Raw genomic sequence first — 12926 nt, 5'->3', positions numbered from 1 at the left:
AGCATCTGCCGCCTGAGGTGTTTGTCTCAGTGTGCCTAATGGTAGGACTGTCTCTGAGTCCAACAGAATCTAGAAGTCCACAGGTCCCCCACTCCTGGTTGAAAGGGTCTAGGATGGAGTGAAGAATTATATTCACCCTTGAAGAATTTCCCAAGATTTTTGACACCCAAAACTGCCTATATTGTCTATTGGGTTGGGACAGAGTATTGATCCCTTTTTCAAGGCAACTTTATTACTAAAAGTATTTGCAAGGAATATTGACGTGTGCTGTTTCTCCAGAAGTGCAGCAGGAATTTATGATCAACAATGAGAGTTATTATTGTGAAGTTTATAGGTCTTGTTTTGTAACTAAAGGTAGAACAAGATGAAACAAGGATACATGCAAACACAATGCATTATACAACTGCTTCACTAATATGCATATTAAAGTAAAAATTAAACTATTAGAAAGTTGCAGAGTTTTTGGATCTTGAACAGGGCATTATGATACAGCTTAGAAATGCATCAGATATCATCAAAATATATATACTTACTACTTTCATACTCTTTCTGTGTTCACCTTTTGGTCTTGATTCTTTTTTCCCATCCTTTTTGAACTCATTTTCTGAAAATGTTAAAAGCACAATCATCTTTAGAATAAGATATGACACCCTCTCCCCAATCCCTGCAATGTTTTTCAGAGAGTGACATACTTCTTGTGGTCATCAATATATGTGAATTACAGAGATAGTCTGAAGGCTTATTACAAGTAATTCTTCTGATAATTAACATTTGCATTCTAACATTGATTGTATACACAGGTTGAAACACCACAATACTTTTTCACAGGAGTCTCTACATAAGAATAATAGAATCATAAAATTGTAGAATTGTAGAGCTGGAAGGGACGCTGAGACGGTTGATGGTGAGGTACAAGCTCCATTAGGTTCTGCTCCCTAAGCAGAAATGTAGAATATATCATCGTGATAGCAACTATCATCAAAAAGTGATTCAAAGTCTTATCTATCTATCTAAGATTATATTTGCAAATATATATAAACTTGTCTATACCTGATTCGTCTTTATGTAAGCGGTTGTAGAACATTTGGAGAGAAAAGTCTCTGGACACAGAACTTATTGTCTTTTCTTGAAAGATATTCAGACCCTCCAAAGGAAATTCCAAAAGACATTTGTCCACCAGTAGTATTATGCATTCTCCTATATCTTCAATGCCAGCTGAACGTAGGAAAAATGGGAAAGAAAAATAATTCTCAATAAAAAAATAACAACTGTTCTTAAATGGGAAGCCTTTTCCCCTTCTGCTCAGATAAACTGACTCTGTTTTCATCCCCAATTAAGATGAAGAGATAAATGAAGTCTTTAAAAACACACACACACACACACACATATTTGGGAAGCCCCTGGGAAAATCATGCAGAATATAGGACTTCTTGGTTCGGAGGTAGCCAGTGCCATAAATTACTCAGAAGTCAACATTTATTTCTACACCCAAATATAATGGCTACATTCAAGCACAATAAACTGAGTCTTGGGTTTGCACAGTTTCTCTCTTGCTTCTTGCACATGCAAAGGGAGGAGATTAGAAGTGTCTGCTCCTAGATTGAGACAAACCATAGTTCATTGCCTCATCCACACCTAGAAATCTGTAATTTGCTCAAGCCATAGGATGAAACCATTATTTGGGCTTCTGGTTTGTGAGCAACCTATGGTTTGCATAAACCAGGAAAGGAAATTTCTATTGTCCTCCCAACATGCATGGACTATTTGGAAATGGGAAGAGGATTCACAAGCACACAATGGTTTGTCATCGTGGTTAAATATAAACAAAACAATCTGCCTTCGAAAGTGCATAATTACAGAAATCACAGATAACTTATGCAAACCTGAGAATACAATACTTTATACTTTGAAATTTTGTAGCAAACTATTTATCAAGAAGATAAATCATCTGACACTATATATATGCTTTAGAACTTAAGACATACCTGGAGCTGTAGTGGCTTTCTCCTTATTTTTAGCTTTTGCTTTCCCTGCCTCACTTGCTTTGCCTTTTCCTGAGCCATCTGCTTTAGTTTTTCCTGGACTACCTTTTTTGCCTTTTCCTGAGTCACCTGCCTTAGTTTTACCTGAGTCACCTTTACCTTTTCCTGAATCAGCTGGAGAGACTGCTGGACTTGGCCTGAGGAGACAAAGACCAGGTCTTAAAAATATTGTACAGCTTATAATTTTTTTAAAGAACAGTAACAGGAATCAAATACTTGCAGTTTGTTTCATGTTACCTGCAACAGGAAAAGCAGAACTCACCTGGCTTTATCATACAAGAGAAACACCTATTCTCATAGTTTTACTTAAGGTTAACCTAGACTTGCATAGTTCTGATGGTGACCTGAATAAATTGGTATAGAATTACAGATGATGCTTCTACCTCCAGGCAGCAGGTGCTACAGGGACCAAGAAGAACCAAGCACATCACTGGCAGTAGTGGCTACTGGAAAGATACCTTACTGTGACACTGCCAATGCCTGAAAAAATGAGGTTCCAAAGATTGTCTGAGATGTGTCTTTTCAGAGGAAGCAGAAGTCTCCTACGGTGCAGATTTGCTCCTGCACTTCTATAAGAAATTTCTTTTATTAGGTTTGACAGGTTTTTCTTGTAATGGTCTATAAAATGGGGTACTAAAAATGGCCTCTTAGATTCCCGTTTGCAGTTCTATCTGTTCAGAATGAAAACAACTGTGCTTTTGTCAGCTTCCTTTACAGTGGTGCCTCGCAAGACGAAAAGAATCCGTTCCGCGATTCTCTTTGTCTAGCGGTTTTTTCGTCTTGCGAAGCAAGCCCATTGACGGCTTAGCGGATTAGCGCTATTAGCGGCTTTTAGTGGCTTTTAACGGCTTAGCGGATTAGCGCTATTAGCGGCTTTTAGCGGCTTTTAGCGGCTTATCAGCTTAGCGGATCAGCTGATAAGCGGCTTAGCGGCTTAGAAAAAGGGGGGGAAAAGGAAAAAACCCCCGCAGGAACTCGCAAGACATTTTCATCTTGCGAAGCAAGCCCATAGGGAAATTTGTTTTGCGAAGCGCCTCAAAACGGAAAACCCTTTCGTCTAGCGGGTTTTCCGTCTTGCGGGGCACCACTGTACTATATCAGAATTGCTTCAGAAGCTGGGAACAACATTTATTTATTAAATTTATATACCACCCTTCATCCAAGGGTCACAGGGTGGTTTATAGTATAAAAACACAAAAATACACACCACAATAACAAACAAAATAATACAACCCCCCCCACTGTTTAAAAGGCCAGAGATTGTTTAATTAGCCAAAGGCTTGGGAGAAGAGGAATGTTTTTGCCTGGTGCCTAAAGATATGCAACAAATACTTAAGAGAAAACATTCGAAAAAAATACCTCAGCTCAGAGAAATCAAATTGTGACAATACAGGTTTCAGATATTCTTCTACATCTTTCATGATAGCCTGGAATTCTGATATAAAATGTTCTTCATCTTCATTTTCTGTTTCCTATGATATAAAGTAAAACAGTGATTGATTGATTTTAAAAAATAGTTAGAAGGCATAAGAATATCAAAGACAGAAAGGAAAATTGAATAGCCAAATAGAAATAGAACAGTCATGAAAATTTAGTAACGGTTAAACTATCCCAGGTCTAAACTGAACAATCACCTTTAAACAACGTTACACCTTATTTTTATGTATGTGTTATTTTATTTGATAATGTGTTCTCTAATGAAAACACTGGTGCAACAGCTGTAATATTTATAAAATAATCCACTAGATTAGTAGTCATCAACCTTTTTGGACCAGGGACCCATCTTTAGCCAAAATATACTTTTGGATACTCAATTTTTAATTGTTTGTCTTATATTAGGATTTAGGCAGTGCTGCCGTTATGATTGAATTTAGATCTGGCAGTCACCCAATGGTGGGTCCTGACTAAAGATGGTGGTGGAATTCGCTACAGGCAGACCGAGCATCAGACTGGCCTGTAGTCTGCTTGGCTGCTCTCTTCATGAAGCAGTCTTGCTTGCAGCGGATTTCTGCAGATTTCCTTTCAACCAGTTTGTATTTACTTTTACTTCAGTCTCATTGAGTCCCATGCATGTATTTTTGTAATAACATTATAATAGTATTCATTAGGACGTCATTAATAACAACATTATTTTCTAAAAGCTAAAAGGCCAGATTCGGAGTAGTTAAAAATAGCAAAGTGGGAACTGAAGCAAAATGGTGCAGGTGATTAGTGTATCAAACTGGGATCCAAACCAGTGTGAAGAATCAGATGACACCTCTAGTTCTGATTCTGTAAGAAAAACCCTGGAGCCTAATTTGATCAGTGGAATGTTTGGTATCTGGTGGGCGGGGCTTGTGTGTCATGCTCTGGAATCAGCCCCTCCCTTCATTATGTTCCATTAAGTTTCAAATAAGAGGGACCAACTGTCTTTTCTTTTTTTCTTGCCTCAGACTTGCCTCATGTTGTTGTATTTAGTTTCTCCCATTATCGTTACTTTGCTTATTATTTCTTTATTATATTCATTATAATAAAATATATTATATTATTATTATTTATTATTAAAGCTTAGTTTATATTTAAGTGAGCCCCTTAATTTTCTCAAAGAAAAAGAAACTCTGCTGAGGAGAGGTGTGGAATGTCCTAATCTGTGTGACTGAGGGAATATTCCCAGATTGAATTTGTTAATCACTCCCCACCTCCACAACAGACTCCCCAGTTGAAGACCAATGCCCTAGGGATAATAAAAATAATAATAGTATTATTTATACCCCGCTCATTTGTCTGGGTACTAGATGACACTAGTGAAATTATTATGGACAACAACTTACGCTGTATTCACAAGAGGAAAAAGTAGTTATTAAACATTACTATCTCATTACATCAGGTGTGAAAACATCAATATGAACAAGTGCAGTTCTTACAGTACTTTTTCTTCCTGTTTCTACTTTGATGACTGATTCTTGAAGTTTTTGAAACTCATTTTTGTCTTCATGGCTTCTCTCTGGTGATGGTTGTCTCCGAAGACTCCTCATCCTTTCATCTTTCAAAACCTTTACCTTCTCCAGCAAATTCATCAAAGTATTAGAATTCACCTGGGATCGCACAATTTTAGCCTGCACTGATGTAAATTAAAATACAAACCTATTAAAAGCATTTTGACACTTACAATGCATTGTAATTTTTTAAAACATGCAATGCATCTTCATTTTCCATATCCAGGCATACAGAAAGGATCCAGGCACAAGAGAGCGTGAATTATTGCAGCAGTGGTAATAGTGTTAAATAAATTTGGTGATGTTATAACCTTTGTGAACCAAGATAACTTGGGGATGCATGAGTCATGGAGTTGGGATGATTCAATCCTAATCCTTCACTGTGGTCACCAATTTAACACTTGCACCAGGAATTCAAATGGTTTAATTCCACAGGATGAGTTGTATTTCTACACAAGACTACCTGGGGCTAAAGGTTTTTTGGCTGCCATGAAAAGTATTTCCATATTTCAGCAAGAAACTGAGGGGAGAGCAAGTGTCCCTACTCTGAATGGGTAGGTGGCATTGGGACTTCATCATGCTCATGAGGTGATCCTCCAGCTAGCTGAGAATACTGTTCCCAGCTAGAACGTGCACTTTAAAAAGTGGAGCTGGAGCTGCTGCCAATCACAAAGCAAATAAAGGTGAGTGGAAGAGGGCTCTCAAGGGCATAATTTGGTTCCCTCAAATATAGGACATTTTTGTCCCAAATATTCATGTGTGAAGTTTCAGTCCAGCCCAACAAAAGAGAACCATAATTGAAACTGCACTTCTTAGGAAAGCTTACAAGTTGGCTGATTAGTTTTTCCCTTTTGTTGCCCACTCTTCTCCTTTTGCTGCCCGCTCTTCTCCTTTTGCTGCCCACTCTTTTCCTTCTGCTGTCCACCCTTTTCCTTGTGGTCCTTTTGTTCCTTTGGATTGGTCAATTTCACTTTCTCAAGTAGTGCGCCATACAAGTAAGATCTAGTGAAGAAAACAATCAAATCAATTTTGTCAGAAGACCGTTTTCCCTCAGATAATGCCTTATTCCCTTCTTATCCAACATAAATTTATAACTGAATGCGATGCAAGTACCTAACTACCTCAATACTCCAAATGATAGTAGGTTATGTGCATGTCCCGCTTTCCAAACACAATGCATTCCCACAAATCATTTGTTAGGCAAGTGTTTACAGAGTGAGTTGATGATTCCTATTATTTCCTATGGGAACATTTCTAATCTGTGATCTGTTTCTCCCCTCCCGCCATGGTTTCCTCCTAAAATGGCTGCAGCCAAACAGGAAAGAAGAGACAAAGGGATAACTGATTTGTCTGCTCCCTCCTGCTCCCTGATTTGTCCGATCCCTCTGCCCAATTCCTCTATCCATGGCTCCTTCCCCAAAATGGCTGCCACAATTTTGCACAAGCAAGGAAAGAAGTGGGCAAACTCTGAATCAGCCATGTATGTAGCAACGTTTGGTCATAATTTTTATGTTTGCAGATAGTGTTCTGATAGTGGGACCTGTGTGTAGTTTGAAAAAGTCTGTGCTACATTTTTGAGATCCTTAACTCTACTTTCCCTGCATTTATTGGGGAAGGAAGGAAGAATTCCTTGGAGAAAGGCAATTAATCCAGAGTAGCAGAACAACTAAAACTGGGAGAAGGTGCTCAAGTGGAATGGGTGGTAGATGGTTTCTGTCATGTTTTGTGAAACCTCTTTCTTCACATTCATAGCAAAATATAATAGATCAGAAATACTGTGACACACTTCCCGGCTTTGAAATAAAAATGGAAAGAATGCAAATAAATAAATAAATAGTAATAGTAGAAAGCCAGAGGACAAATACTATCCTCAAATACTATCACTGTTAACTGTAGTCATCCAACAGGGAGACCTTATCTTCAAAACATGTGACAGAAAATGCACCTTTCCTTCAAACCCATCTTTTCAAAGTGGGAAAGGGCCTGAAGTACAGGAGACAACCATATATATCATATATAGTTAAAACAGCTGGTACACAGCAGCTGCTGGAAGTCGCTGAAGGAAAAGATGTCACAGGAATGGCAAAACAATATTGAAATGATATGAGTGCACAGAGGCAGCCAAGAAGCAGTTTGGGATGTAACAGACAGATGTTCAGTGGTGGGTTTGATTCTAACAAAGGCCAGGCACAGCTATTTCTCTTTGCTTACACTATAATTACTATGTTTTACTGAAACAGCAGCTGAAGAGCATGGCCCTATAAAAATGAAATATGTAACCATGGTATCTTTTCCTTTAAATAGGAGTAAGATTTGGGTAACACTGCTATGGTGAAGGATTGGCTACAGACCAGAACATGAAACCATGGTTTACCTCAGACTTCTCCCACCTGGTGCCACCCTGATGTTTCGCTGAACAACTTTCAGGAGCTCCAGTCAGAGATGATAGAAATTGTAATCCCAAACATCTGGATGGTACCAGGCTGAGAAAAGCTGAATTATGCTAACAATGCTGCTCCTGTTTGCTAGATGACAAACAGCCTTTGCTGGTGTCTTTCTACCAACAGCCTCAGAGAACAGGGCTTGACCAGTTAAACCAAATTAGATATTTGAGATTGTAAACAGGATGAAGAAACAAACTATGACTTGCACTAATCAGTCATGGTTACATTTTATGCCTGCACCAAAGCAATGGCATATGGAACAGACACTCTAACAGCAATGGCTGGTGGGCCACTGCTTTCCTGCAATTATCACCTCTGCTATTGCTCTGGTGTGCGAGAAGGAAGAGGAGTGAGATGGCGGCGGTGCCAGCATGGTGTTAATGCAACAGCAGAGCCAATCCGGTATTCCTGCTAGCACATTTACAACATCCTGACATCACCCCTCCCCCTCTTGATAAACCCAACAACGGTGGTGATTAGAGGCCAGGTAAGCACCGCCACTTCACTGACTGCAACTGTATTGCAAAAGAGTGCCAACATGAGAACCTATATTCATACCTGTCTTCTGAATGCTGTAGAATCATTACATGAAAATTTGGTGGTAATTCATTCATGATGTTAAAGTGTTGTGGAGAAATGCAAAGATTTCCCCATGCCTATGCAAAAAAAGGTAACAGTGAATAAATTTTCAGACCATTTAAAACATAACTTTAATCTTTTCATGACAAAGTGTCAAAGTAATAGCATGGCTGGGTTGTAGAATTCTTATTAGCCATATTTTTGTAAAATATACGCCAGTGATTCAGTTCCCTCCTGCTCCTAACCATCTGATGGTGCTGCAGTAGAGCAGTAGCCCTAAGAGGTCAGTTTGTCATAACACAGTAGTCTGCAGCGCTATCTGTGAACTACAGTGCATTAGAAAACGTACATTACAAAAAACAGAGCAAGTTGCAAAAATTTTAACTAATTTTGCTCAGACAATCTATCACTGCTTTTTAATTCTTCCCTCCAACTTTTAATGCTCTTACCTGCTTTATATTCCAATATATACAGCACACACACACACAATTTGTAGGGCAAGAGAATAAATGATTGTATATGCTCCAAACAGGTGTTCCACTACAGCTAGGGATCATTCTCAGGTCCTATAGATCCTTAGCTGGATGAGAAATTGCAATTTTATTTTAACTGACCAAGTTACCTTTGAGATTGCAGCCAACCTGTGCTCCACATTTTTTAGAAGACTGCATGTAACATCTCCCTTTTGTTGCAAGTGGTGCTGCAGATGCAGCATCGCTGCCAGCTGTGATTTGCTGGTGTTCAGTGTAGCTGCTAGCAGGATGTTTTTCATCATCAGTGATGCTGAACAGCTCTGCAACATTTTAATACAAGTCTAGTTTGGCAAATGTTTTAAAACAGATTTCTAATGAAAATCCTTTCAAGAAAGCATGAAACGAAGTGGCCCCGATACGGTGATTATTTACATTCACAGTAAAGAAGCCCTGACATCAAAATACTAAGAATGGGTTTTCTCAGCTATTCAGCTTCTTTCTCTGGAATGATCGCTCCATAAATGTGCTTCACTGAAATGCTCCCCCCCCCCCACGCCTGGTTAAATGATATTCATATAGTTGACTAAGGAGCTATTGGTGCAAGGAAGAGATAGTACTGGTGGTGATAAAGCTTCTGCCAGTGATTGGCTGAGCTAAATTAACATCACTAGGATTGAAGGGTGAGGGTGGACAAATTAAAAAATGGGTGTGTGGCTACCATTGACTGATCTGCTTTGATCTTACAGAGAGGGGCAGGGTGGGCAGACGTTAAGGGGAGAATGAAAAGAGGAATCAAGTACCTGAGAAGATGGCAGATTAAGGAGATGACAAGAAGAGACAAAACGCACAAAGCATTTATCGAAAAGTTGCTTAAATTATGTAAATGCCATAAACTGGAGGTTTCAGCTAGTCATTTTTGATGGGAAAGTGTTTCAGCAAAAGTTTTAGGAAGACAGAAGGAATTTTTTCCACTAATTAATCATGTGGTTGGGGGCTATCTGAATGTCTCCTTTTCCCTCCTTCTCTTCGTCACCAAGCTGCCCTTCCCTTTTGACAGCCCTGGATTGCTCCAGACGGATCCAACCCAACTTCAAGGTGATCCAGGGATGCCCCACCCCAATTTGGTTGAATCCTGGGTTGACTTGAGTCAGCCTGATTTTAGGATCTGGCATTTGGTCGGATCTGGTGCACAGCTCCCAAAATACATGTTCCAAAGCATTGAACCACTGACAGTCGATTGCAAGTGTTACGCTTGCACAAGACTTAATTTATGTTTGCTACATATTTAAAGTAATAATTACATCACATGGGAATAGAAACCACCACATAAAATAAATAATTTTATTTAGTAACATCACTGTCTGAATTCACATGTTCTTAATACTTTTAAGATTGACTTGGCTGATTATGGTACTAAAGGGCTAATTGAAGTAGCTGTTGTCTCACCTGATAAAGGGCCAAAAACTGGCTTGCTGAAACGGAGTCAAATCGTCCAAAGCACTCCACCATTTCCAAGCTAGCAGCAGCCAGGATATCAATCATGTTATTATTCATTGCAACATTAATGCTCTGCAGCAAAACCTCCGTTGACTGAAACAGGTATCTTTGGGTCCAAGTCTGTTTCCGCTATATAGCAAAGATCAGAATCCTATGTATTCAATATTGCTAAAACTACATAAATCCAACATAAATAGTAGTTTATCACTTCAAAGAAGATAGAACATTCTGATCTCATATTTTCTTAATGGAAAAGATTAAATGTTTCTAGAGAAGACAAATGGGCATAAATTGAGAGTTTCAAACTGGGCTCCCAGTTATGCTATTTTGTCCCTCAGAGCATCCTATTAGGGCTCCATTAGGTTTTGTTTTCCATTTAGCTCAAAATAAATACATGTTCCTGTTGGGCTTCCTTTTTCTGACTCTTCATCCATGGAACAAAAATACAGGAACAAAACATTTTATGAATGAGGAAAGTGATGAAAAGGTGATGAAAAGTAATTAAAATTGATTAATATGAGAACTGCAAGATCAATATGAGCTTATATTTCTTTTTAAAAATTACTTTCCAAAAAGAGAGAGGAAAGGGTCCAGTTCTTATTTTCATCTCATTTTACAAAAGGCTTTTAGAAACCAACATACCAAGAAATCAAATACAAAAATTGGAAAATTAGGAGCAAATAATTTTTTAGCTTTTTCCTCCATAGCTTGTTCAAATTCTTTACTATTTACTTTCTTAACTAAAATTCTACTTTATGTGTTATCTTATAAAAGTATTCTACAGTGAAGTGGAAATGTCCTAAACACTTTCTCCTCACTGTCTGTCTTTATAGTATTGACCTGACATGTCCTAAACTTAGAGTTTACTATATATATATGTTTGTGTGTATATGTATATATAAAGTACTTAGTTTATTACATAAATGTACCCTTAATTCACTTGCTTTCCTCCTGTAATCATCAAGCTGTTTTTTGGTAAGTTGCAAACCCGGAGTTGGTGTTTCACTTTCATCACATTTTGCTTCTGATTCTGGTGAGGGGGATTTCTCAAGAACAGGTTTAGGTTCCTCCTATCCATCACAAAAGAATTAAACAAACAAAGCATTGTCAAAATGTAATGCATGAAATGTGCGAACACATACATAAAGCCCAGTCCTAGTATGGTATGCAATGTTGACCACACACACACGTGTCTTCTTTGTCTGATGTGGCACTCTAGTAACAACATGGAACCTTTAATTCACAGGTTGTCAACCTGGTCCCTACCGCCCACTAGTGGGCGTTTCAGGATTCTAGGTAGGCGGTAGGGGGTTCTACAGCACAAGCTGAATCTTCCACTCATCGAGTACTGGTTGGCGGGAAGGAATTTTTTACAATCAAGAAATATGCATTCGTGGGCGGTAGGTATAAAAAGGTTGACTACCCCTGCTTTAATTGGCATTTGAATGTGTGTCAACATAATAACATGGCATTCAAAAGACCACCTGCCATGCCAAGAACCAGGACTGCTCATATGTAAATGTTTTGCTAAGGGTTTCCTATTCTTAAATCTGCTATATCTCTTATTTTTATGCTGAATTGGTTAAAAATATATATAACCATTATTTCAAGTAGAACAAAAATTTGTAGTTCAGTTGGTAACCAAATGAGGTCTATGCAGACTAGACCAGTGTAGTCACTTTTCCAATTTCTATCTTTGGTTTCCTGCTCAGTTTTAACGAATGGCATAACCAAGAAAGGATTTAAACATTTGCTTCAGCTTCCAATGATTGACCAATGTATTACCAAAACATAGAATTCTAATCTTACCCCAAATCATTCTCCAGGTCATGCATCTCTTGGACTTTGCTCTGGGACATAATAGCCTAACCTGATGCCTTCAGATGTTGTTGGACCCCAATTCCCACAGTCTCTGACCATTGACCCTGGCTGAGGCTTATGGAAATTGTAGTCCAAAATATACAGAGGACACAATGAGGACAAGCAATCTATTTCCCTTAAACATGAGGTTTCAAGCAACTGTGAGGTGCAAATTGAGCATGATCTTAATTACAGTACTTGAGAACTATGACACCAACATGCCTCTGTATTACTTTTCACTTCAGGGCAAGGTGTTGTTTCTCTTGTTGCCACCCATCCACCTCCACCCCCATGCCCTCTTTATCACACACACACACAAAAATGATTATTTATTTTCAATATCTATATCCCACAACTCCACAAAACCCCCACATTTATTCCAAAACTTATTCCAATTTGTAAAATCACGCGCTCACAATCCACACAGGACACAATAAAACACCAAATAAAAATGTGGAATAAGCTGAAAACAGATTTCTGAAGTTGTTCATTTCCCCACTTCCATTAACGCTTTGATTAAATGTAGGAAAAATATGCCGTACCGCTGCCTTTTCACTCCAATGAACATCTGTAAAGATGGGGTTTGTATGATCAGCCATTAAACGCAAACACTTCCCAGTGAGATAGAGGTACTTGGCTCTGATATCAGGACAGCCAGTATAAAGACTTTGTACGCTTGTTAGCTGAGCCTGGGCATTATGGCCAATTGTGCGGCTGAGTTTTAACCATGCCTGTCAGAATTCAGAAAACAAGAAATAAAACCAATATGCTGGAAACTGGTAACATTATGAACAACACAAATGATCCAATGCTTCAGAAACGGAGTACAGTGGTACCTTGGTTCTCAAACGCTGAAAACCTGGAAGTAAGTGTTCCGGTTTTCAAACGTTTTTCGGAAGCTGAACCTCCGATGCGGCTGTCGGCTATTGTTTCCGGGGCACCTGCACGAATCAGAAGCTGCGCCTTGGTTTTCAAACATTTAGGAAGTCAAACGGACTTCCGGAACGGATTAAGTTTGGCGTTTTTGTTTCTGCTATTTATTTTGCGTTTTTGTTT

General features: G+C 38.7%; 1 protein-coding gene across 4 annotated transcripts in view; it reads right to left on the bottom strand.

The window, feature by feature from the left end:
- The window catches only part of CFAP46 (cilia and flagella associated protein 46), an 81394-nt gene that overhangs the window by 10201 nt on the left and 58267 nt on the right, over nucleotides 1-12926 (bottom strand). For all 4 annotated transcript variants that reach the window (XM_079978393.1, XM_079978392.1, XM_079978394.1 and 1 more), the window contains 11 exons: nucleotides 12413-12601; nucleotides 10940-11080; nucleotides 9960-10139; nucleotides 8663-8833; nucleotides 8020-8117; nucleotides 5844-6019; nucleotides 4946-5142; nucleotides 3402-3514; nucleotides 1986-2179; nucleotides 1051-1215; nucleotides 534-604 (listed from right to left, as the gene is read on the bottom strand). In XM_079978393.1, coding sequence (XP_079834519.1) covers nucleotides 534-604; nucleotides 1051-1215; nucleotides 1986-2179; nucleotides 3402-3514; nucleotides 4946-5142; nucleotides 5844-6019; nucleotides 8020-8117; nucleotides 8663-8833; nucleotides 9960-10139; nucleotides 10940-11080; nucleotides 12413-12601 — 1695 coding nt within the window. The remainder of the gene's footprint in view (nucleotides 1-533; nucleotides 605-1050; nucleotides 1216-1985; nucleotides 2180-3401; nucleotides 3515-4945; nucleotides 5143-5843; nucleotides 6020-8019; nucleotides 8118-8662; nucleotides 8834-9959; nucleotides 10140-10939; nucleotides 11081-12412; nucleotides 12602-12926) is intronic.

Source organism: Podarcis cretensis, assembly GCF_951804945.1.
Source record: "Podarcis cretensis genome assembly, chromosome: 5".
Classification (NCBI taxonomy): domain Eukaryota; kingdom Metazoa; phylum Chordata; class Lepidosauria; order Squamata; family Lacertidae; genus Podarcis; species Podarcis cretensis.
This window is presented reverse-complemented; position numbering and strand designations above follow the sequence as displayed.